Below are 25910 nucleotides of genomic sequence, written 5' to 3'. Positions count from 1 at the left end.
CACATATATAGCGTCTTTCAAATTATTATTATTATTATTTTTTTTTTTTCAAAAAATACACCATTAGAAGGAGTCACAATAATTTAGTTCTTTTGAAGGCTTGGCATACCTAATGTCGGATCAGAACATTAGGCCGCACACCCCTTCAGTTTGAGCCAAATGTAATTTAAGATTGAAAAACAAATCATAAAGTAGATTTTTTTTTTAATACCCAATATTGAGATTTTAGGCTTGTGACCCCTTAAAATAAAGCAGTGTCGAAGCAGAGTTGGTTTCTTCTTTCTCATTTTTAGAGGCCTGAAAAAAATGTTAACTATCCAGTGTTCCTCAAGAAATCAAAACAAAGAGAAACATCTGACAAAACAATTTTGTGTGGCAGAAGAACTGTGTATTTTCCCGAATTCTTTTCATGTTTACCATCACATCCTGCGACCCCGAACTCTTCACTTGGGAATTGCAGCTACGTCACTTTTTATTTTGAGCGTTAAATCTGCTCTGGAGCACGGTCAGGCAGCCCCAGTCTGAAGCTGACTTCATCCCACTCTGAAATATTTGAAAATTTATAGCTTGCAGGCTCGGGCTACCTGCCACACTTGAAAGGTTATTACGATTATAAACCTATTCTTAGAACAATAAGAAACAGATTTATGCGACTAAAATAAAATTGCCTCCGTCACTAATCTTGTTTCACGTTTCTTGTGCAGCGGATGATCTCTGGAGCTCGACAGATACATTCTTACAAAGCACAGACAGCCAAAAACAAAACACATGAGGTAAATGAGGAGGCGATTACAGCGGAGGTGGGGGGAGGGGGGGTTAATCAAAAGCACAGGCTTCTGTTTATTGACCGTTGCACGCACATGAACAGGTGAGAGTATATTTACATGGATGTAAACAGTCAGTACCTGCAACACAGAGGAAGAGCGAGAACATGATGCCTCTCTCCCTCTCAAACACACACACACACACACACACACACACACACACACACACACACACACACACACACACACACACACACACACACAGACACACACACACACACACATACAGTATAAAGGTAGAGTGGACTGTCTGAAAACACGGAGCACAGCAGGCCTCTTTGGTCAGCTACTTCAGACAAGATTTCCAATGATCAAAGCTTACCACATTCAAGAACAGAGACAGAACACGTACTGGCAGAGCAGTAGGCAAACACTAAAACCTATTTCACCTTTCGCAGAGTTCACATTGTTGTTTAATGTGTCGGTTAAAGAACAGTGGCACACATGTCTGATTGTATATATTTTACTAGTTGTTTTTTTTCTTTTCTCCAGAGTCCACTGTCGGCGGAGGATGAATGATTCATGCTCTGTAGAAGTCATGGCAACGGCATTCAAACAGCAATTTGTTGCAAACATACACACAAGGTACCTGAAGGTCAAGTGATAACACGGAACAATGGTGAGGATGTTCTTTACCATCTCGACTGCTTCTTCAATGAGGAAATATTTCTTTACAAAGTAACATGATGAACATACTTAACTTCTATGAATTCACCTTTCATCGGACTGGCATGGATTCAATAATTCCCCACAACCTTCCAAAACATAAAGAAAATAATACAAAAGCAGCTGTTATATAAAACCAACATTATAGCAAAACAATAAAACATCACGACATTCTCAGTAGATGAGTGCAAATTATTCCTTTTTTAATTTTTTTTTTACTTCATCAGTCCAGTCTTAAAAAAAATATTCAATAACACAAAGAATACAAAATTGTGGAAATAATAAATCATATTGTAGATAATGTGGTGTCAAGGGTAATGCCTGATTAAAAAAACAACAAAAAAAAACATTAAATAAGAAGTTCCTGCACAGCAGAAGATAACTGTGGAAGGAAAAGCGATATCTAAAACCCTGCTCTTCCTTCCACCTCTGTATCATCCCCAACACACGAACATTCACCCAGACTATCTATCCTCCCTCGTCCATCTCTCACCCTTCTCTCTAGTCAACCTCATTCGTTTCACATACCACCCAGTTTTTATTCTCTTTGGCTCACCGAGAGGCCAAAACACAAAATTGTTGTGTTCAGCTAAGTCACCACATGTTTTTCTGGCTTTTGGCCACGTCAACACAGTGTTGCCAAGGCGACACCCTATCAATGCTTCCTGTTAAACCCGCAACAACAGCTGCTGTGCTCAGCACCCGAAGGAGCTCACAAAACCTTGCGTTCTTCTTGTACACTCACCGAAATAGCCTTTACAGTGTACACTGGAATAAGATAAGTTAAATGTAACATTCAGTCATGATTAGCCTTTTAATATGTGTATTTGTATGACTCTCTTTGCTGTTAAACTCATGTTTAACCATCAAGTAACCTATTGTGTACAGCATAGAAAATAATCCAGCATTTAAACAACTTTTGTTCTATTTCCCAGTTCTCATAATGATGAACAGCACAAATTTAAATATCTGCTCAGGGATCAGGGATGGACTAAATAGAATAATAATCAGGTGGGTTTCTGTTATGCAAATTGTTTTGTAACACTCATTGTATAAAATTGAGTTGTGCAACAGTGGGTCGATTAATCGCAATCAACAGAAACTCATCTGGAACCCTGTTAATAATAGATTCATAATTTAAGTTTTGTTTTAGAAAAAATGTACACACAATTGTCTACATCCAGTTTCTCAAACTGTAAAGTTAATATCTTTCAGTTTTCAACTGTAAGATAATCAATTCATGGAAAATGTGTGTTTCAGGTTAATCTAATGAGAAAATGTGATTTATAGCCATCAATGCAACAATTATAATACAAAATGTGTGTGCAAAAGCTAAATGGATATGAAAAATGTGATCTGGCTTAAAAGTACTTAAGCTCTGTTGCAAAAAAGGATACAAAATACTTTAAGGTCATCTGCATTCAGTTTTCACAAAATGTCAAAATGCAGGACAGTAATGGCACGAAGCGTTCTCAGTCTAACTCATTTGGATCTTGTTTTCTAAACAACAGCCCTTCGTTCTGCTGTGAGCAACGTCAGTTTCTAAAATAAGGTGTAAAGTCTCCCTCTATGTCACAGTCAAAGGTCATTGGGAGAGATCCACGACTTTCACTGTATCAGTGGCATCACATTGTTCCCCACTATTTACAATCGAATAGTGCGAACTGACAACCCAAACACCCACTGAGTATACTGCTACCTTATGGACGGAGGTGTTTTGTTTTTAGTCATTTTTCTTTTTTACAAAGGAAAACCGAACGACCGCCCAACACTGAGTCGACTCTGCTTCCCAGAGCTGATCCAGAATTGGGTCGCCATGCTTAAGACTACAATTCCCAGGCACTTGATTGTAACTAAATGTACAGTAAAGTTGTCCACTGGGTCAGCTTGCCTCAGAAAGAAGGCAGCAACATTCAAGGTCAGACCCAAAAACACAAAAGCCATCAAACCTCCCATACAAAGAAAACAAGAAGCATCCTCAGCATGCATATCAAAGTTATAGTACTCTTGTGATATACTGTACATCGACAAATTAGCTAGTGGTTGGTACTTGCATTTACACACTAACACATGCTGCTAGACATCTGTGCAATGCTACAGTAAGGTGACGGACACACTTAAGTAAAACTGACTTTCAATTGAATACCAAAAAAAAACAAACCCTGCAAATAAATATGACTATATTACAGTAATGGCAGATGTCAGAGGAAATGAGCAGAAAGAGAATGAGGTAGAGACAGTGACTTTCCTGTAGAAGAAAATGTAACTGTGAGAAAACGTGGGGGGAAAAAAAGGCAAGAGGAATGAGGAAAAGTGCCAGAGCAAACGAAAAAAGAAAGTGGAAGAGTGAAAAGGAGTGTCAGGTACTGGTCTTTTGTTCAATGGCTCGGGTCAGTTTGAGTCGGACGGTTGTCTGGGTCTGCGCTGAGAGACTATTTTCACATCCGGAAGCGGTGGTGGGGGTCTGTGAAGGGCGGCTCAGAGTCATCCATGGGCAGCACCAGGCGCGTGCCCCTCATCACCAGCTCGTGATCTCCGTATGCCAACTCCCTGTCCAAGTCATCAGAGGCGGCGGCGCCAGCGAAGGCCGCGCCGCCGCTCATGTGGGCACCTGTGGCATCGGTACTGACTGTAATGTCGCCGTAGGTCAGGTTGATGTCGGCGTCTGTCAGGATGAGGTCGGAGTCGTCATCCTTCAGCTGGCACTCATTCTGGAGGGGGAGAGGAAAGATGTCAGAATAAAGCAGAGGATGTGGCTTCAATAATCCGTAGCTATTGAATCAATCTTTTTTTTCTACCAATATAATTAGAACTCTGGCTCGTCCTTATTTATCTTTACCATCTTAAGTTTAAAATTGAACCTTTGTTCTTTATGATTCATCAAAATAGCTTTTTTTCCGTCAGTCATTACAAGATTAAAACAGCCCAGTAAAAAAATAGCTTTTGTATGAACCAGCGTCTGACCTCATAGGCCTGAGGGCTGGTGAGGAAGCGAGCGAGGGGGCCGCAGCAGGGAGGGAGCGTGGCTGTGAGAGGGGGGCCGCTGTGAGTCAGGATGGGCTTCAGGTAGCTAGAGAGAGGGGCTCCAGTCAAGGACATATTATGTCGAAAATATCACTGTTATCAGACACAAACAGAAAGACCTCAGTACAGTGTCATGAATGCTTAATGAATGCGAGGCAAAAGGAAAAAAATTATTTAAAAAAAATTACAGTAATTTAATGAAATAATTCACTTTAAATTCACAGAACTTAATGACCTTCATACTACAAATCCAACAGAGGAGATACTTTGGTGTCAAGTCTATAAGTGGGGCTCCCTCTGCTGCCTGCTAATGTGAACTAAACTAGTTACCACTGAACTGGAACATGTTAGAATCCACTTGTAATGTGGGGCTATATAAAATAATAACATGATTTATTTTTATTCTCTAGAAATGTAAGATTAAAAACACTCATCTGCCAGCAAAGGATACTTGTGGTCGAAGTTGTACCAGATTCTGAAAAGCCAGGCACTTTCTTGTTTGGTGCTTCTTCTCTCTGAGCCTTCGGTGATAGTCATCTGGACAAAGACAGATGATATCATTTAGGTGTTTTTGTATTTTTGACAGTCACTCTCTAACAATCAGATTGCTGTAATAAGAATTTGTCAGTGCTACACTTACAGAGTTATCTTGATCGGAATCCACCCCCACTCTGTTGGAAAAAAAATAAAAATAAATATATATATATATATATATCAGCCGCAGTTAAAAACTGTCAGAGCAGAACAGCGCTGTGAGGCATGTTTGCCCCATTTCACATGTTCCTGAGCAGCAAGGCTCCATGAAAAGGCAGAAATACTGCAGAAAAAAAGTCTCAAGCATAAATCAGAATATAACCAAATGCTATGTTCAATAAGAGTTTTAACCTGACGAAATAACCAGATGAGTTAAACATGAAGTCTAGACCATCAGTCACAGCATGAGAAAAAAAAAAAAAAAAATCGATCTACCTGACCTTATTCAAACTGCTCTCGTGTGGTAAACCTCACCGGCGTTAATCCAGTTTGACCCGGGAACGGATCTGACAGCGGAGGGAGAGGCTTACCGTATGCGCTGGCAGGACAGCATCTGAGTGGTGCCACCTCCACAGATCCAGACAGTGAAGAAGACCACGAGCAGAGTGGTGGAAAACATCATCCGACGGGCGTATGTGGCAGTGTCTCTGATGGCGAGGGCAAAGGTCATCGCGCCTCGCAGGCCTGAAAAAGCACAGCACACAGCATGTCGTACACAAGCAAGTGGGCAAGTGCTGAGATGAGACAAATCAAGAGATCTCTGTTTACAAGCCAGCGTTGGTGAATAGAAAATGAAAAACAGATATACTGATAAACAATATACTGTAGATGATAAACATCCTCATCTGTGCACCACTAACCCGCAAACATCATCATGTGCTGGAAGTTGGATCTGATCTTGTTGCGTCGACCCAGATTAAGAAGGAATGAGAGAGGGTAGATGTTAGCACCTCTTCCCAGGAACACGGCTATCTGTGTGGAAACAAGGTTAAAGACAACAACAAACAAAAAGAAAAAACAAGTGAAACCTCCTCAAGATGTGTCAAGCTTAATCAGTTACTGTTTGCATCTTGGTGGTTAGTTTTAATACTGTATGGTCTTGTTATTTTACAGCAACATAGGTTAACTGACAAGTAACTAAATTAATGGCATAGAGTGGCTCCATATTCCTACACTGACAAGCAGCACGTAAGTGGAAATAGTCACTGTTGTGAGTCTCATGTTCAAAAGATACAAAAGCTCCGACGATGAACATCGGATTAAAGACGTGGTTCTGGAAGGTGAACAGGGTCAATCCCATGTAGGAGAAAATGAAGTTTTCTGCCAGGAAATTTAGCAGTTCAAACAGCTGCAACACAAGAGACACAGCGTTGAAGATTAAAACAATCTTAGACAAGAGAAGAAAGTTACAGTTAGCAAGAAACAGTTAAATACATTTGGCTCGCTGTCCACTGACTTCAATCCAACCTTAAAAATATAACTTGTGTACGTATAAATGGAGTTTGTTTTATTATAATCGAAATGAGAAAAAAAAATGGTTCGGAAAGGTTTTGAATTCTGTTTTCAGTAATAATGGCTGTGTTTTTCAATCAAACTGTTCTTTTTCCATTAATCAATTCTGTTTTCCCGTGCTTTCAGATTTATTTTCTCCATTTACCTGCAGTTAACATTTATAGTGACATTATCATTGCAACAGTGACATTGGCTGGCAATGAATGCTAATGTTCTGTGCTTTGCCAACAAACCCATTATTATATTGTATCATAGCTATTAAACTGACAAGCTTTATTAGTTATGTGACATTTTCCACTTTAAAAAAAAAAAAAAAAATCCTGTGAGTTTCAAATGTTTTTTCCTACTTTCAAAATAAAGGCACAACAACAACTCAACACTTGAAGCATGTTAAAAAAAAAAAGTCCAGAGCAAACAGTTGTTTTATAACCGGGTCTGACCTGCTTGGTCCTGTCCTGAGAATCAGGAGACAAGTTGTTGAAGGTGTAGTGAGCCTGAGTGATTCCACAGAAGAGCACTGCCACCACACCTGCAACGCAGGAGAGACGGGGACGGACACAGGAAAGACAGACGATCAATAAACACGGATCACTAATGACATGATGAACTAGCAATAAAGTTATGCTGGTCTGTTCCTCACAGGAACCTTTCTTTTCTTTCTGCTATCCCACGAACCCTTCAGCTGTGTACGCATGTTCTCCAACTGTTCACAATCATGTATCCAAATTACAACTCAAAATGTTGTCGTGAAATAAGTTTGGACCTTTTTTAATAAGATAGTATTAAATCAAAATACAGCACAGCATCATTACCTTGAATGTGTGGATGCGTGTGCGTGTGTGTGTGTGTGTGTGTGTGTGTGTGTGTGTGTGTGTGTGTGTGTGTGTTACCTGTGAAGCCACAAGCCTCAGCCAACAGGAATGTGCTCCATGACATGAGGAAGAACAGAGCCGTCTCCAGCAGCTGGAAATCCCTTAGCTTGGTGAACTTAGTCACGTACAAACAACCGTCAAGGAATTTATCAAGATACTCAAAAATGTATCAATGAATTCATATTATACTTCCATAATGTTGTATTTTTTCTTAAAATAGGTAAAAAAAAATTTTTTAAAAAAATCTGCCACTGAATAAACACAATAGAATAAACACATTTCATTTGTTTCCATTGTGAAGTCTTACATTGAACGACGGCTTCTAAATGAGGCAACTGTCAAAATAACGTATTGCACTATTTTACACAACCCTGTATGAAACGTTAACACTTGAATATTTCTAATGACCAATTAAATTAATTGAAACAATAATGTGATCCTGCCTTGGAGACACACTGCAGTACGGATGGATCAAATTAATGGGCTTTTAAACATTTAATTTCTTACATAAATAGATAATAAAAGAGCAGAAAAGATATGAGAGCAGTGACGACTCCGGTGGCCACTCCCAGAGCGAAGGAGCCGCTGAAGACTCCGAGGAACATCCCAAAAGACTTCAGCATGGCCATGACCTCAAAGGTGTGGCTGTTGTCTCCTTGTGGCTGGTACGCTACTATAGACCTGATGTAACACAAAATATAAACATTTAACGGCAACCATTTCACTTGTTGAGAGAAATAAGAGCTGGCAGTCAGTTTATAGAGTTATACATTCACTATTTGCGAGGTGAAGCCCGAACACGGTGTTCATGTAATGTTGACGTAACTGACTAATATGTACTTAAAAAAAATTCTCCTTATCAGACAAATATTTCTGCTCATAACTTCACATTCCACAACTAAAGTAGGTCCCTTTGTATAAGGCACATTTTTTTTTTTTTTTTTTTTTTTTTTAAACATTTCAGGTTTGTCTCTGTTGCTAAAGATAAGAGTTTCACAGCAAAATCTTCCACCCATACGAACCGTTGAAGAACGCTGATAAAGCAGAGCAATGCAGAGGTTGAAGGTTCGAAGCAAAAAGTGTCAGACATTATTCGGATAGCTCAGTGTTAATACTCAACTTAATACCAAGTGGCTCGGTTAGAAGTCCACTGAAGTGATATTGTTGTGTGGATAGAAGGACACACGTATGCATTATATATATTTTATATAAGCAAGTAATAAGTTATAAATTGTCCCTGAGTTTAAAATTTCTTGTCACGTCCCCATAAATCCTCTGCGGGGGAGGAATAATGGAAAACTATGGTGTCGTTTTGGTTTACTTTATTGTTGTTACCAATCATGAAAAGAAGAGAGGGACCTTGTTTTTACCAAACAGTGATTCATTACGTGCTGTTAGATAAAAATTGAAGGTAGAGGAAGGAGAAAACCATTTCTGTTTGTAGAGCAAGAAAAAAAAATAAAAATAAAAAAAAATAAAAATAAAAAAATAAAAAATAAAGGGAGTTTTTCTATCCTCTCTTGTTTAGTCGAAATAAAGACGAACATAACTCAGAAACTTGGACAGAAGAATTTACATCTGATTAAAACGTTGCCAAAGGCAGTAACACAACAAAATGTATTAACTGTTTTTCTTTTTCATGAAAGAAGATGAAAATGGTGATTTTAAACATCACCTCTGTGTCACCTGGTAATTAAGCATCAACACTGAGCTATCCCAATTAAGTCCTGACCAAAAGAAAGAGGAAAACACTTCTTATCAACCTCGGGTCAAATAGCTTTTTAATTTAGCTTTGAGGTTTTAAAGTGAAGTCTAGGATAAGAGGGTTTTTAAAAAAAAAAAAAATTACAGGATGATTGTTAGTCAGAGAAAGCAATTATAAAAATATTTTTTTTAAACATTTAAAAGAGGTAGTTATGTGAGAAAATATTATGAAAGTGGCAAACCACTATTTCCAAATGAGGAGTTCTGATGGTATTTGAACCAAGCGTGACTCTGAAATCAGCTTTGTTCATTCTCTGCCTTCACAGCCCTCCACAGTCACAGAACAAATCACGAAGCATTTTGTCTTTAAGTATTCCTGGCATTCTGCCTTCTCCATTGCTCTCAGAAACGTCAAGGATAATAGAAACGTCTTCTGAGCTCTCTCGCAACATCAAAAACACTTAACAAAAAAAGAAGAAGAAATGAATAAATAATGCAATGTTTTTCATCTCTTCATCTTCATCATTTCTTTTAGCCAAAATCTAAAAACAAATGGCCAGTGATTTGTCATGTTTGTCCCAAGGCACCGCAAAGACACACAATGCCATGCTCTACTTAGTCCACCCATTCAACGGGCTCGTCAGAGTCTCTCTGCAGGGCCCGGCCCCTCCACTCTGCCTGCTATTCAAATTCACCATTCTGTGGAAATTACAGCAGTTCCATGTGAAGGAGGAGGAAAAACGGAGTGTTAGTTTAAGGACCACTTCATGTTTAGCAAGGCGTTAATGTGAAGCTGATATTAGGTTAGCCAACGGTCACAAGTCAATCAACAAAACACTTCCACCCTCTGTTTCAGAAAACCACTAACTTTACAGCTTTGTGCACTTTGAAGACCGTTTAATACAGATGCAGATTCGTAGTTTGAGTGTGATCACAAGCAGACGGGTGACTTACGAGGACAGAATCACGGCAACGGCGTCGTTGAGCACACTCTCCCCGAACAGCAACGCGTACAGATCCACGTCTACCTGCAGCTCATTGAAGATGGCCAGGACTGTCACTGTGACACAAAGAGAAACACACTCAGTTCCTCTGTATTAGAAGTGACCTAAATAATTATCACAGAGAAAGATGGATGTAGGTGTAAAGAGCTTTGTTTTAATCCTATTTCACATGCTAAAACTGTAATGTATATGTTGAATGATGAAGCAGCATTATTTTGAGAGAAAAGAAAACATATTACCGTTCTATAAAAATAGGACATAATAGAAGACTTACACTCGTAGATGTAAAAATAAAAAAAATAAAAAATAATAATAAAAAAAAAAATATATATATATATACACAGATATCTAATAAATAAATGTTGCACTTTTAGAACTTTTATCCAACCTTTTATCCACCTTCACCACACTTAGAATTTTTTACCAGCTGTGGATCGTTTCTTCTAAGTTAGACTTTGTATTGAATAAAAAAAAATAAAAAAAATAGCCTCCTTCAAACACAGTGAATCATCAAAACATCATAAATACTTAATATGTTCCACGCAACTGTATGCAACAAATCTCAAGTTTTAGGAAACATTGTTTGTGCGTGTGTTCTCCCAGACAGAACGTGAACAACAAACTTTATGTGAAGCTTGATAAAAAAAAAAAAATGAAGCCAGTTTATTCTCAGCATAACCCGTAAGCAAGAAAACGTTGACGTTTGAGACGAAAGCGACTGTACCAGGGTCTGTGGCAGAGACGATGGCTCCAAAGAACAGACAGTCGGTGAAGAAGAAGTCTCCACCCAGCTGCCCCAGGTGCTTCATCAGCACCACACAGCCGTACATCAGCAACCTGATAGAGGAACAACAAAACAAAACTGACCTTAAAGGCATCATGGAGACTTTAACGCCACAGTAACTGACACAGAAATACTGCTCTGGTCATCAGTAGTAGTTATGAAAAAAAAAGAAAAAAGAAATCTTCTTACCCAATTACAAAACAGGAAACAACTGTCCCCAGAAAGGCAAAAGCCAGGATGGATCCCATGTTAAGGAAAAAATGCCTCTGTAAGACAAAACAATTTACCAAATCAACAATCATCCACATACGTACTACAATCATAGGTCATTCATCTTCAGTAACAGCTGAGGTCTGTAAAAATGAGAGGTGGACATTAACATTTAATATTCACTTTGTAATAAATGACAATACTTCTGTACCCTTTTCAAGCTGTAGCCGGCATGGAAGATGATAGGCGGCAGGAGTATATTGAAGAACACTTCGGGGTCGAAGGTCACCTGAGTCACACACAAACACAACACAATATTGTCGTTCTGGATGACAAAAGTTTGGAACAAAACATAAAAAGACTGTTTTTTTTTTTTTTTCATGGCTATTTCTAGGCTGCCGCATTATTGGATGACTTAGATGATGGATGAATTAATTAATTAATCACAAATGACACATCTGGGACATCGTGAAGTAGCTTCCAACAAAAAGCTGCGATAACAGTAAAATGACAAGATGGGAAAAGGGGACAGCTTCTATACGCAGGGAGAAACAAACACAGTAAGGCTAATACCAGTTTTACATGTAAATCTGCACCATAGCGACAGGCAAGTTTGTCATTTTAATGGCTTCGATTTAATATATATCGTGGTAGTAAACCATCTTCAACTGCCAATGTACAAAGCTGTGATTTTAAAAGTGCGGCCCACCGTATGTAGCAGTTTGTTTACTTGTTGCGTGTTGTGGTTCGGATTTCCTCAAGAATATAGCAAGTAACTACAAAGCTGCAGTGATAAATGCTTCCCAAGCATAATGAGCATTGGACATCAGGCACCATTATGGTGTCTCTTACATCTTCATATGTCTCTCAGAGAGCGGCCCACTGCCAACTTATTTTACCAGAAGTAATAAGCCTTACTCAGCATTTTGAACCCCTTTTTTTTTTTTTGTAAAAGTTCTCTATCAGGCTTCAGATTGCAAAACTTGATTCTGTCCAAAGACAGAGGAACTCTTTAACATGGACAATAAAGAATTCATGGTGCATAATCGCACGGCAAAAAAAGAATACATCTCACTAAGACAAGATGACAAAGATCGCCTTTATAAATTGATCAATTATGTTACCCATTAAATGTCAGAAGTGAAAAATGATCCCAAAGTGACAATAAATTGCTAGTTTTGTCCGATCAGCAGTGCTCTCACATTATTTATGAGTGGAAATAAGATGAAAATCTAAAAGCGTAATTAATTAAATGTAATTCATACAACTTGTGATCAGATATCCAATTTTAATCGTTGCATGATGGCCCGTACCTTGCGCAGCATCTCATTATCTTGCACGTTGTCCACCTCGTTGGCACTGATCTCTCCTTTCAGATTGTACTCGTAGAATTTGCCATTGACATTGACCAGCAGAGTGGGGGGGCTGGCGTTAACGTGGCAGCTCAGCGCGACGTTGCTAATATCCCGAGGAACGTGAATGCCGTAGCGCAAGATCACTCCAGCAATCAAGCCTGGGAAAAGAGGCCAAACAACAGAAAGACAACAACAACAAAAAAAAGAGTAGAGAGGAGGTTGTTGATTAATGAAGTCTGTTTACAGTCGACACACGGAGGCCAAAAATCGACGAGGGGATGTCACTAGAGGAGTGAATGAGGGGTGGCCATCATGATTCTGGGCTGCCTGACATTGAAGAGGGTCATCATATGGAAATAAAGTACAATTCTTAACATCGCAAAGCCACACATCCTGAGCTCATCTTACACCATGAATTTAAAATCTGGCAAATCAATTTGAGAATAAATTGCCCTTTTAGAAATGTACCGGACAAATTACAAATACGTGTTTTTAAGGCCCCGCACAGACACGCGGGTGTTTTCAACTACCCAGGCTGCACCGAGCTGTCGTAAGGAGGAAGCGGAGATGACCTATGCTAGGAATTACATGATGTCAGCACACACTGTGCACTGTTAAAATAAGAGCACGTAATTCCTGTTCGACATTTTGAGTTACCAAACAGGAAAGTTAACACCGCTAAGGATTGGCTCAGCTCAGACCCTGGGAATGACACAGGTGGTTGTGTTGGAGTGGTCGCAGACACAGAAACTCTTCACTGTAGATCCAAAATGTATCGTGGTCGTACTGAGGCGCGACCACCTTCTTCACCATTAAAAGATGGCTCGGGGGGGATTCTGACAGCTTTCTAGAAAAGACACCGTCTCATCTGCGGGTTCACCAACAGACCAAGAAATAACATGGACCTACAGAAAGTGGCTGAAAATGGAAGGATCGATTAATTGCTAAAAAATTATGAATCAAATTAGGTTTTTTTTGGGGGGGGCAATTTTGCTAATTCTGGCACTTTGCCCATTATGAAACAAAGATCTTCTTTGCTACAGTATCTACCAATAGTGACAGTGTTTGCTACAGAGCTGAAGCTCCACATACAAGGACTAAAGAGCGTTTTGTGCCCACAACGCAGCAAAGTAGCAGAAAACTCTGTATAAAGTTTCCTGACTGCCATCAAATAGATGCAAAAATGATTTTCTAACTAGAGGGGTTCTCGGAGAGTGCAGACCTCCACCAAAGCCAATATTCAACTCTGCTACGATATGCAAATCTGCAGCTACAAACACTTTGCATGTCTGAATATATTTCCAAAACTATTGGAATACTGTCAAAATACACTTGTGCCACGCTAAAGCCTCAAATCTCAGATGGTGTATTGGTTCTGATTCTCTTCAAATAACAACTGCCTGCTCTGTCAGGTTTGAGCAAATGCATGTGTATTCCAGTGGATTACTGATATCTGTGATTTTGGACCCCGATATGGAGTCATTACATTTCTAGAATGGCCTAATTTTGTCACTATTGAATTTCACTGTCATCTACTGAATTTAAAGATGTACAACATTATGGCAATGTTAATGAAACGTCCAACAAGTTTCATAAGAATAGGGACATTATTATTTATTTTTTTTCTCGTGTAACAGACAAACAAAGTCAAAACAAGCATGTAAAAAATACTTTGGAAATCTAATGTAGTCTGATGTTAATATCCTAAAAGGGTTATATTGCAGGAAACCATAACCTTCTAATACCTGCAGACACACTGTCTACAAAGCCGAGGAAGGGATTAGTGTTGGTGTCTGAGTGAAAAAGGGAACCATCTATTTTTACAGCCAATAAAACCCCATTCATCCTTGGCCTTACCAGACCGGAGTTTATGGGGAAGTGACATTTTGGAGTTCTTTTGTCACGCTACTGTGGTTCTCTCCAGGGGCCCAACATGATTCACCTGCTTACGTGTGAATTGTAAGAACAAGCAGGGCGCAGAGGAGACGTTTACTGCCGCTGAAACCAACCTTGTTACTTCTGTGCAGCAACCTGAAGCAGTCTGCTGCCTAAATGCATTAAAATTGCGCTACAGCATCGTAACCACTTGCCAGGGTTTGGACATATGAAGCCTATTGTTGACATTGCATTCATTTCTTGTATCTAATCAATAGCGCAATATGATAGTAATGGCTCTGATGACGTCTCTCGGTATGAGCATCTCACCGTAAATCATCGCCAGCCCAGTTTCGTGCAGAAACCTGAACCGCCGGTGTTTGAACAACCAGATGGTTAGGATGGTGAGGGTGAGGAGCATGATGAAGATCAGCAGGTCTACGCTGTCCTGCCGGTGGCTCTCCTCTGCCTTTTTTTCCGTAACGATGTTCTCCATGGCACTGTCCTCCTCCTGAGGTGATGATGCTCGGCAAACACTGATGATGCACACAGACAGACTCACCAGCACGGGCAACCACAGCGTCCTGGTTGCCCTCCGAGCGCTGCTGACAGTCGCTTTAAACACCATTTCGGCTTTTCGGCGGGAAAATGCTGCAACGTCGCCCGGGATCAAAAAACAAACTTCGTGCAGATATTATTCGCGAACTGCGGGGGGGAAATAGACAGCCGAAAAACGACAGCAACAGAGAAACCGATTCCGGCCCGGAAGTGAAAAGTATTTTTTTTTTTTTTTTTTTCCCCCAGAACGTGTAAAATATTCATTTCGTTGTAAAAGCACCATAGCGATGCGTTTCTAGTTTAAGTGATCACCAGCTCTAGTGTAACATAATGATACAATTTATAGGACTTGTTAATTAACAATAATATGCATTTGGTCGTTTTAAATTAGGCATTTGCGATGCTCATTCTAACCATCAACTCTTATTTTGAAATCTCCAAATTTCGTCATTCTGAACAGGAAGTGAGACAGTATCTTATCTTTTTATTTTATATTTAAAAAAATCTGTGGTACTGACCAACTTGGTTCTTATGCGAGATTAAAATTTTGTGATTAATAGAACGAATTTTGCAGAACAGGTAAAGAGTCTTATTTTCGTATTGTTATTTCTCTTGTTACATTTTTTCACTAACAGTATAGCGTAACTATATATAATATATATATATATTATATATATATATAAAAACAGCAAGCTATAGTTAACTTTTTTTTTTTAGATTTGAGTTATTTTATTTTTCTCGTCAGTGTAGCAAGTCTCGCGATACAGAACAACGTGACATAAATGGGGTGTTCTATGTTATCGGAATTTCCAACTAGTATGGAAAAAAAATTACAAATGTTAATCCTTAATTAGTTCAGCCGGGATGCAACTGGGATGTATATACAAACACAAAATTCGTATTTATTTTATAAGATTTATAGATTTTAATGTAAGTGTGTAACTGCGAGAGATACAATGAGTTGTTTCTCCAGGTACCGAAAAGTGTTGTAAGCGAATTTTCCGAGGGGAACCTGAATATAGCAGGACGGTACCAATGTACCACTACAGCCTTCGCGTTTCCGTTTCGGTCATGCCTGTGCTAATCTTGTGTAGCTAAGTAGTATATTATTAATCAGAATCATATCACGCGTACTGTACTGGTTGTTATATATATTATTTTTAATCGTTTGAAGACATTTATGCAGTTGAACCGTCCAAATCATAAAACCGGAGATGGCATCTAAACTGAAAGGTACGTTAAAATCCTTACGTTAACGATGGTTATTTTTTTAGCCCCCTTTTTTTGTTGACTCTGCTCACACAATATATTATATTTATATGAATTGATAATGATAGATGTAACGAAACTTGAAGACTCTTATGCTGCGAGATGTGAACGACAGTGTGCAACGTTTCACGGGTTTGTAGCGGTATTTATCGCTATTGTCTGGAGAAATTAGTTTTGAGAGAAGTCATTATAGTTTTTGTTTTGTTTTGCATATAGTAACGATGGGTGAGAAGAGGTTTTAGTTTGTTTACTTGACTACATACCACATAATACTTTAGCTACTTGGTTCTTACAAAGAGTGATATACTGTATTATGTTAGTACAAAGTAGGTAAAAAAAAAAGTGCCCTTTTTAATAGTAGACTGAATCAAAAAAAGATTGAACTGAATTGCTGCCCAAGTAAAAACATCACAGTCTGTTATTTGTGGAGTGTGTACGTTTCATAAAAGCACAGCAAGCAACAAGTGAACTATTTGATCTGTTTATTAATGGTGATGTGTTTTCATTGTAGTTGGGAAGGTCGGCTCTAAGAATAAGGAGGATGCTCCGTACGAGTTGGAAAGCCAGTTTGTCCTGAGGCTTCCTTTGGTGAGACATTGAACTTGCAGGAATTGAGTATTTCAATAAAATGAAATTGAATGATTAGCTGATAATGATGTGGATTTTTTTTTTTCTTTTTTCTTTTACAGGAGTACGCGTCAACAGTAAGAAGGATTGCTCAGTCTAGCAGCATGAACATGAAAGACAGACTCACCATCGAGTTGCACCGTAAGCTGCTCTATCAGTAGTCATGGCACTAGTGTTGAGTGTGATTTAAAAATTGACGTCTTAAATTCTCGTCTGTCCATTTAAAGTCCAGAATTTCTAACAATGGAAGTGTACTATGGCTGGGCGATCTGGCCCTAAAATATTATCACGATATTTCAGGGTATTTCTGCAATAACGATATTCTTGACGACGTGACGGCACACTAAAAAATATTTTATTAATAATGGCACTGAAGTTGCTCCCCTTCTGGAACTAACTTCACGGGGGAGCTGCTCTCGGTCATGCTTGTTCCTGCTGTGTGTCAGTTGCACATGTACGCCTGCTGTATAATGTCAGCACGTCAAAGTCACAATATTGCCGTCATCACGACATAATGTTTTTTTTGGGGATCACATTCAAAATTATTCCAATGTTATCGTGAATGATAACATGTATTCAGAATGTACATATTTCTTTAATGAAAAGAACATTTTTAATCTTTGAAATGTCTTATTAAGGATGCACTAATTAAAAAAATTTCCCCTCGGGGATTAATAAAGTATATACCTACCTACCTACCTACCTACCTAATATGACTGATTAATTTCAACTCATGAACTCTAACATTCTTTGGCCAATGAGAATTTTCAGTTTTATGAGTTTCATTTTCTGTTTTGTTGGCATGCATTACTGTTAGAAAAATTACTCAAGAGGCTTGGTTCAAAATCAAACACATCGGACATTTATTCTTGCAAGAAGGAACACATACATGCGCCCTCAAAGAGAGGTGTACAGCAAAGAAGGGCCCTTCCCTCCTCCGTAGGTCAGCTTTTATACAGTGGGACAAACAGTAGACCATCACCCCCATTCCCTTTGTACCTGCTTTTGTATTGTAATACAGAGTTGGTTATAGGTCACAAGATAGTCGTCAATTAGATGCGGAAAGAATCCCTTGCAAATAAGACAGAAAACAAAGGAAACTTTTCTGGGCCTGAGACTTTCCAAAGCCACAATGCAAACAAAAGGAAGAGACAAATATTTCCTTTCCATCAATTACTAATTATAACAATCAATTTTAAACCAAAATTAAAGTGTCATTGTATTTACTTCTCAACCTTATGTTTCTTATTGTATTTATGTCTAAAAATGGTGTTTGTTCTCTTCTCTTTTGCTAATGGTAGTGGTTTCATCCACAACAGCCTTTTAACAATCATTTGTCCCACTTATTTGTAGCTGACGGTCGTCATGGTATAGTTAGGGTGGACCGCGTCCCTCTGGCCTGCAAACTGGTGGATCTGCCCTGTATGATTGAGTCTCTCAAAACAGTGGACAAAAAGACATTTTATAAGACGGCTGATGTCTGCCAGGTAAACCACTGCACTTTTTATTTTTTTTATTTTTACGTTTAGATAAATAAATAGGAAATCGATTTATCGTCAGGTTTTGTTACTAGTTACAGTACAATGTTACAGTAACATTAATGAGCACATTGGAAAGCACAAAAAATAATTTCTTCTTTTTGCCTCCACGGGTAGATGCTGGTATGTACACTAGATGGAGACCTTTACCCTCCTTTGGAGGAGCCAACTGGCACCGACCCCAAGAGCAAAAAGAAGGACAAAGACAAGGACAAGAAATTTGTTTGGAATCACGGCAGTAAGTAGATAAATATTTACACACAACAGCTTTTTTGGGGGGGAAACTCGGCACATCAGCAGTTTGGGAAGCATAGTTTGCCCTCCACAGCGGATTGACCCATTTTGTCTTGACTAATCCTGTTGTTTTGGTCTTCAGTCACCTGCCCTCTGAAGAACACACGCAAGAGAAGATTTCGAAAGACAGCGAAAAAGAAGGTTTTGACATTTTCATTTTCCCTCTAATGCCCTCCTCCCATTTGCCATTTCGTTTCTTTAAGATCCTGTTTGATGATCCATCTCTTTCTCAGGCTCTCCTCCAACAAGACATTTACATTTCAGAAAACAGGAGCCGTGGTGAAAGTGAAAGATATTTACATATATATAAAAAGCCATTCCATCTTAGTTTGCCCCAAAGGCATGCAAAAAAGCAATTTCACTATTGCTTTGATCAAAGTAGAAGCGAGTGAACTTGAGCACTACACTTCTACTTTGTCTTCTGAATAAATCTTCCTGAAGGTGCCGAGCTGAGCCATATTGATTTGGCCCCTTCTGTTTTTAATCGCTAATGTGCTTTCTGGCATGCGGCCAGCTGCTACCCTTGTGTGTGTGTGGGTGTGGGTGTGGGTGTGGGTGTGGGTGGGTGGATGGATGGGTGGATGGGTATGTGTGTGGATGAGAGACAAACTGAGGAAGGGGATGAGAAAGATGCTGCTTACACCACAAGTAACCTGATCTCGCTCTCGCTCTCGCAGTATATTGAATCTCCTGATGTGGAAAAGGAAGTGAAGAGATTGCTGAGCACCGACGCTGAGGCTGTCAGTGTCCGTATCCTTTTTAGACACCCACAAACCCAAAACGAGTGTTCACAACCAAGTAAAACACTACAGTGTTTATTCCATGTACCTGAAAACATACAATGTAATGTAGAATTAACAGTTTATTATTTGTAATGTGAAATCTGTCCTCTAGCCATGACTTTGGTTTTTTTTTTAAGAAGCATTAATGCTGTTTTGCTTTTCAAGATGGAGATAACATCACTGTCATTCAACATCCAAAAAAGGTTCCTCCAATTCCTGACTCCTGCCCGGCTTACCTGGCTTGACTCTTTGTGAGAGAGACGCTCTGTGCAAGGAAGCTGTTAGTGCTGTGGTGAAACTCTAAACTTGCCTGACAGAATAAGAGCACAGCAGGGCTGCTTTGAGTGGCTGCTTGCAGTGTGTTAATTGAGATGGACTGTTCATTATCATTGCTTAGTTTGTTACAGCGAAGTTAGATTCTAAGTATCGTTTTAGTGCTTTTATAAAGAGGCAGACGTACATGACAAACTAATGAATTTTAGAGCTCGGGCAGTTCCTGTGGAGTAAATCTGGGTTTTACCCTTCACGTCTACTTCAGAGAAGAGTTTGTCAAAAGAGCACAGGTCTTTTGGAGTAGGACATTTCAAGGTTAAAATGACTCTACAGAGTATGTGTTGACCTTAACCCAAGATGTTCAGGGTGGGAAATTATAGCAGAGGATGAATCCAAGGAAGCAGATCAACACGGCTCTCTGGGGAACCTGGACTCCTCACCTGGGACCTCGGGACACAAGATGGGCCACGGGTCGTCTGGTAAATATAACTTACCCCGTAAATCATTGGAAATAAGATGCGGTGGGCTTTGTTAGCGTACAGGATCTACAATAAAGCCTGATCGATGATGTATTTTTGAGGCAACGATACAATTGAGATTTATGATCTTAAAGAAAAAAATTTTGATGACGCCAACTCATCTAGAAGACTGTCAGGAATATATAAGATAGTTGGAGTGGAATACTTTACTATAAAAAATTAAAACATTTAGTGCCCTCTGGTGAATAAACAATGTAATGCATTAAGGTAAAATTATTTGATTTATTAGGCAAGCTCTACAAAGCCACGTCAGTCACGAAGTAGATATATGCTCGCATTACCAGCGTAATTTAAAAAAAAAACACTTATTTCCTTCTGACTTATATGACGATGCAACAATTTAGAGTTAGTCCGTGTTTCTGTGACTTCTACTCTACTGCCCAGTGTTAGAGCAGAGTTTTTGCTTGCTACGTATGTAGGAGAGGAGTTTACTGGCTGTTTGGACTTTACATGAATCTCACCTGAGTTATGTCAGGCTGTTGTCTTTCTGACCTTGATCGAACCCAAGCAAGTGCTCTGAATTCTTTCTGTGTCCACCTTTGTCTCCGTGTTAATAAAACTGCCGCGTTCCGCATGGCCAGCCCAGCGTGATGAACTGAGGGAGATCTTCAACGACATCAGCAGCTCCAGTGAGGATGAGGAGGACGAAGTGGACCGGCACGAAGACGAAGACCTGAATATCATAGACACAGAGGATGACCTTGTCCGACAGCTCCAAGACAAACTCAACGAGTCTGATTCTGCACAGCATGAAAGCGATCGAAACAACCAGATAGGTGAGACGATATCGGGGTTTCTATGCGACTTGGGAAAGCTATACGTAAGCTGATTAAAATGTCGTTTTATAGGTTGGAATCAACATTGGTGATTGTATGAAAAGCTTATTGAAGTATGAAAAATACGTCTTTATGTGACTTCAGATTTTATGATCCTAACGTGCAAATGAAACAATTAGTTAGGTAATCATTTAAAGTCTTATCAAAGGATGTGAGGATTGTTGGTTGGACAAAACAAGCATTTTTACGTCACTTTTGCCTTTCTAAGCACAGCATTTTTCAAAATCTTTTTTAATTTTACAGAAGATGAATAACTATTTAATTACTTGAAAAAAAAAAAAATGCCACATTCATTGATCGTTAAGCTAATTGTAAATTGCAGCCGAATATTTGCTGTTGTCAAAAATACAATTTGCATCCCTTACCAGATTTTTTCCTGTTTGAAAATGTTGGTTTGAAAAGGGTGCAGGAATATTGTAAATGGAATTCGCATAGAAACTTGTATAGATATATGATATATTTGATATAAGAGCTGAAGATGTGTTAATGTGGTGGAAGATGCGTCTTTCTATATTATTCTAAATCTGAGAATGTGCCCTGTTTGAAGCCGTGCAATGAAGTGTGTGGGTCTGTGTTGAGGTGGATGAGGTAACGGCAGCATTAGAATTATGCAATCTTTCATGCTGTGCTTTGCAATTTACACCTCAGACTGAATGCGGATTCTCTTAGCCCACTTACTGTGTGCACCGACAGTCTTTCATTTTTCAGTTGCAGTCACTGCCAAGAACTTGGACTTGGAGACCAGAGACAGTCCAACATGAAATTAAATCAAACTGCCCTCAGAAACTTGTCAAAGCACAGGTCAAAAATAGCCTTTGCCAGGTGTCTGGAGTTTTAATCAGAGCTGAGTTTTCTAGGTCAGACACACTCAAAACAAGTAGACCTACTTTCACATAAATGCACTTGCTGTGCCCTCCCCCACAGAGATGCACACACTGACAGCTCTCAACTAGCCAGTCTGACAGGTGTTGTAGCTCAGCGTGCAGCTCAGACAGCTGCCCAGTCTGACGGCACAATGCCTCCTTATCTACATACATGGAGCTGTCAGTCAGCACCACTACTGGTCAGCTCCACCGTAGCATCCCATGGTGACTGTGCACGTTTTTTGGCAGCCGTACAAAGCTGCAGGAAATTAATTTGAAGGGACTTCGTCCTGCTTTGATGTTGCATATTCCAACAACTGTATCACAGAATTGAGAGCCAGTTGGGAGAAGCAGTGAATGGGTGCAATCAGTTTGAAAGTGTTTGATGGTGATGGAGCCACAGGTTGTCGTGGGATGAAATCACTCTGGCTGGATTTAATGAGAACTCTGTGTGAAGCCCAGAGCAGACTGTCTTTTAGAGCTTTGTCCTGCTGGCGCACGTCTTTTTAAATGGACCGATTGTTCCCATTAACCACAATTTGTTGAACTGCAATGGAGGCACCCATGCGCTTCAGCAAGCAAAGGTGCATATGGCCTGGGCTTTGTAAGTACAGTGTTGCTCTCAAATTATCTCACATCATCATCATCTCTCCAGCCTTTTCTGTCTACTCTTCACCGCACCGGAAAGCAGAACAAATAAATTACATCTTTCCTGAGTGTTTTTATGACGCTGCTAACACATGAACCTCCTGCTGTTTCCTGCAGTTATGGAGTATCAGGTGCAGATCAACAGCATTAGGAGCAAGCTTCAGGAAACCCGCGCACGGAAGAAACAGCAGGAGGAGCTCATCATGAAAGTGGAAAACCAAGCCCTCAAAGTAAGCAATGAACATGCACTCATTTTTTTCTCACTGTCATTTAGAAACTAGGTCTGCATGTACGGAAACATAAACAAGAACATGCAGATGAGCTCTGAGGCAAAAGTCTTCATGCCGCATAAATTCTCTCCACAGTGATGTGAAAACCTAAAAAACAGATGATTACACACGTCGTTGGAGGCCTTTCTTCTTCTTTTTTTTTTTTTTTTTTTTCTTTTTTTTTTTTAACCCTTAATATTACCCGTCTCCCACCAGCTTTTTAATGTTGTGTAATGTAAGTGTTGCTCGCATCAAAAATGCCATTAAAGAAGGCCCTGTGCTCTTTAGTGGAGACTTTGCAACGACTGAAACATTAGCAGACATGGCCCTTTTTACGTTGTCATTTAAGGCCCTCATTGCCCGGTGTTTTGGGAGCGTCTAAGCCCCATCTCCAGTTGTTATTATCACAGTCGCATGGAAAAGGTCAGCTGTCTCTGACTGGCATTCCAAGTGGCCTTTCTGTCAGAGAAGATAGTGACATGAGCAGTCCAGGCAGACACACATTTGAAGCCATTACAATTAAATGAGGCTCAGCGTGTCGACTCGAACAAATCTTGTTTGTCTCTCTCCTCACAGAACCGCTTCCAAGCCTTGCTGAATGAGATTATTCAGCAGGAGGAGCGGGAGATGGAGCAGGTAAGGACGTTTTTGTAAATGCTGAGGATCAGTGCTCGCTGTGAGTTTTCTACAGCTTTGCACAGCATCTAGCATGTATTTATCTTGCATGAATGTCAAATACCATGTTTGGAGATGTCAATGTGCTTGCTGTCCTTTCTTAACTCAACAATTTTCATGCCCCGTAGCAAAGTTCAAATCCAATCAAGTGAAATTTAATTTGTCAGCGGCTACTAGTGGAGCCCTTTTTTTTGGAGCTATGGCACAGTGGCCACCCACTGTCTGGGGGTCGTTGTTTGTATTGACAAATGAAGGCAGCAGATTAATGTGAAAAGACATGTTAATCATCATCCACTTACCCTCCAATTACACCCGTGGGCTGTTGGGCATCAATCACGCCTTCTATTTTCTGCTCCAACAGCTGGCCTCCCTGCAGGAGCAGCTGGACTCACTGATAGAGAAGTGACCAGCAGGGGGCAGTCTCATGTCATCTTGAGCCACATGCATTATGAAGATGAGGACGAGGAGGAGAACAGCCTTCATCCAGGGAGGAGGGATTCTTTATTAATGGACTTGCTGTGTCATTCCATTCAGTTTGTCATTTTTATATATTACACCCACAGCATACTGATCTCCTTATTAACAGTTAATAAGATGACAACTTTTTGTGTAGTTGGTTAATGTATGATTAAACTATCTGGTTGGCTTCAAGGATGAGTATTGTATGTTTTATTGTATGTCAATAAATTGAAACTCAATTTCATTGGATTTGTTGGTACCCTTCTGTGACAAAGAACCCACAATTTTCTCCAAAGCAACTTGTCACTGAAAAAAAAAAAATTGACATCCATCATTGTTTATTCCTTATTTGATAAAGATCTGAATGAGCTTTTTGAATTTTTGATTCAACAGAATGTCAGCATCCTTAAACGAGTGTTTTGTCGTGCAACTTTTCGAGGCAATCATTGCAAACAAGTGATTTCTGCAGCTCCCAGTGAGAGTTTTGCAGCTGTCAACAGGTAGTTTATCCTGCTCTTCCTCAGCAAACTGCTCCACCTGTCTCAGGTTGGAAGGGTGTCTTCTCCAAACTGCATGTTCCATCTTTTTCTATAGATATTCAATAGGATTCGGATCAGGGCCCAGAGACGGCCACTTTAGAATAATCCAATAATTGAATTCTTAGTCGTTCTTGGGTGATTTTAGCGGCGTTTCTGATCATTTTCCTGACGTGCGACTGAGACAGAGCTTTCTGACACTGGACAGTACATTTCTCTCCAGAATGCTTTGCTAGATTAAGGTCCATGGGCCTGTGGTTAACCTCCCTGGATGTGGCAGCAAGAGGAAAATGTACCCTGGTTTGACCAGAAGGATAGTCCAAATGGTGGAAAAAGAGCCTTCACCATTCCCACTGTGAAGTGTGAAATAGGCTCAGTTCTGTTATGGAGCTACTTGCTGTGTCTGGTACAAACTGCCTTGAGTCTGTGCGGAGCGCAATGATATCGGAAGATTATCAAAGCAGTCTGGAGTGAAACGTGCTGCCCAGTGTCAGAGAGCTCTGTCTCAGTTGTAGATCAACAAAATAATGACTTGAAACATCCATCTAAAAGCCCCCCAAGAAAGAATGAGAAGAAAACAATGGCCCGTTCTGAAGTGGGCTCCTGTGAGTCTTGATCTTGACCTTACTGAACATTTATGGAAAGAAATTAAACTCTAGTAGAGGAAGGTACCCACCAAACCTGAAAACAGTTTTCTCAAGAGGAATGGGCCAGACTACCACCTGATAAATCTCAATACAAAAAGTGCTTCCCTGCAGTAATTGCCTCAAAACGGTTTACTGAAAAAATATTAGGTTTAGGATCCCAGTATTTTTTTCCCATGTCATTTTCATTTTCTTTATTATTCAAAGGAATGTGTTACAACTGAAACTACATAAAAACATGGTTGTCCAGTCAAATACGGAATAGAGAAAAGAGCATCCCAGTTAATGTTTTTTTTGTTTTTTTTTAATTTTATGAAGTTGAAGGGTTTGTATATATATCGCTGCCATGATGTTAGATATTGATGATATGGTGATTTTAACGTAAAATGTCATTGTCAGTGTTTCATTGATAATTGAAATCCAGTCGTGCATTGGCTGCAGCAGTTTTGTGATTGCCTTCATCATCAAAAACACGACTCGATGAGATGTTGTATTCAACGGCCTCCTGTTTAAATCAAAGCTGAAATCTGCTGCTATATTAATAATCAATTGGTCAGTTCCTTTTAAAAGCACAAAATAATTAAGTAAGTGATTTAACTAAAATGAGCAAGATGGTGGTAGTGATGGCCACTATCGGCAGACTTCTCTGCGCCGGCCATAGCCGGAAGCACTGTTTTTTAGCATGCGTGTTCTATTTTTGTGGATGTGATATTTCAAGAACGTCTTAATTCAATTT

General features: G+C 39.6%; 2 protein-coding genes across 2 annotated transcripts; one reads left to right on the top strand and one right to left on the bottom strand.

The window, feature by feature from the left end:
• Nucleotides 1-801: 801 nt before the first annotated feature.
• Nucleotides 802-15119, bottom strand: slc9a6a (solute carrier family 9 member A6a). The gene is made up of 16 exons (XM_069170915.1): nt 14695-15119; nt 12448-12647; nt 11346-11423; nt 11114-11190; nt 10865-10977; nt 10091-10196; nt 7972-8113; nt 7451-7556; nt 7001-7089; nt 6283-6396; nt 5909-6020; nt 5579-5732; nt 5155-5185; nt 4966-5051; nt 4455-4560; nt 802-4201 (listed from the first exon to the last, which is right to left on the bottom strand). The coding sequence occupies exons 1-16, from the start codon at nt 14990-14992 to the stop codon at nt 3929-3931; spliced, it is 2085 nt and encodes a 694-aa protein (XP_069027016.1). The 5' UTR covers nt 14993-15119; the 3' UTR covers nt 802-3928.
• An 835-nt stretch (nt 15120-15954) lies between these two features.
• Nucleotides 15955-24238, top strand: taf7 (TAF7 RNA polymerase II, TATA box binding protein (TBP)-associated factor). The gene is made up of 12 exons (XM_069171444.1): nt 15955-16155; nt 16703-16779; nt 16881-16959; nt 18172-18305; nt 18474-18594; nt 18733-18791; nt 19328-19400; nt 20071-20184; nt 20826-21020; nt 22709-22821; nt 23437-23496; nt 23897-24238. The coding sequence occupies exons 1-12, from the start codon at nt 16137-16139 to the stop codon at nt 23939-23941; spliced, it is 1089 nt and encodes a 362-aa protein (XP_069027545.1). The 5' UTR covers nt 15955-16136; the 3' UTR covers nt 23942-24238.
• Nucleotides 24239-25910: the final 1672 nt, after the last annotated feature.

This window comes from Embiotoca jacksoni, unplaced genomic scaffold, assembly GCF_022577435.1.
Source record: "Embiotoca jacksoni isolate LCO1_2020_lvr unplaced genomic scaffold, fEmbJac1.0.p SCAF_5, whole genome shotgun sequence".
Lineage (NCBI taxonomy): Eukaryota > Metazoa > Chordata > Actinopteri > Embiotocidae > Embiotoca > Embiotoca jacksoni.
Note: the sequence above shows the minus strand (reverse complement) of the source record. Positions and strands in the feature narration are given on the sequence as shown.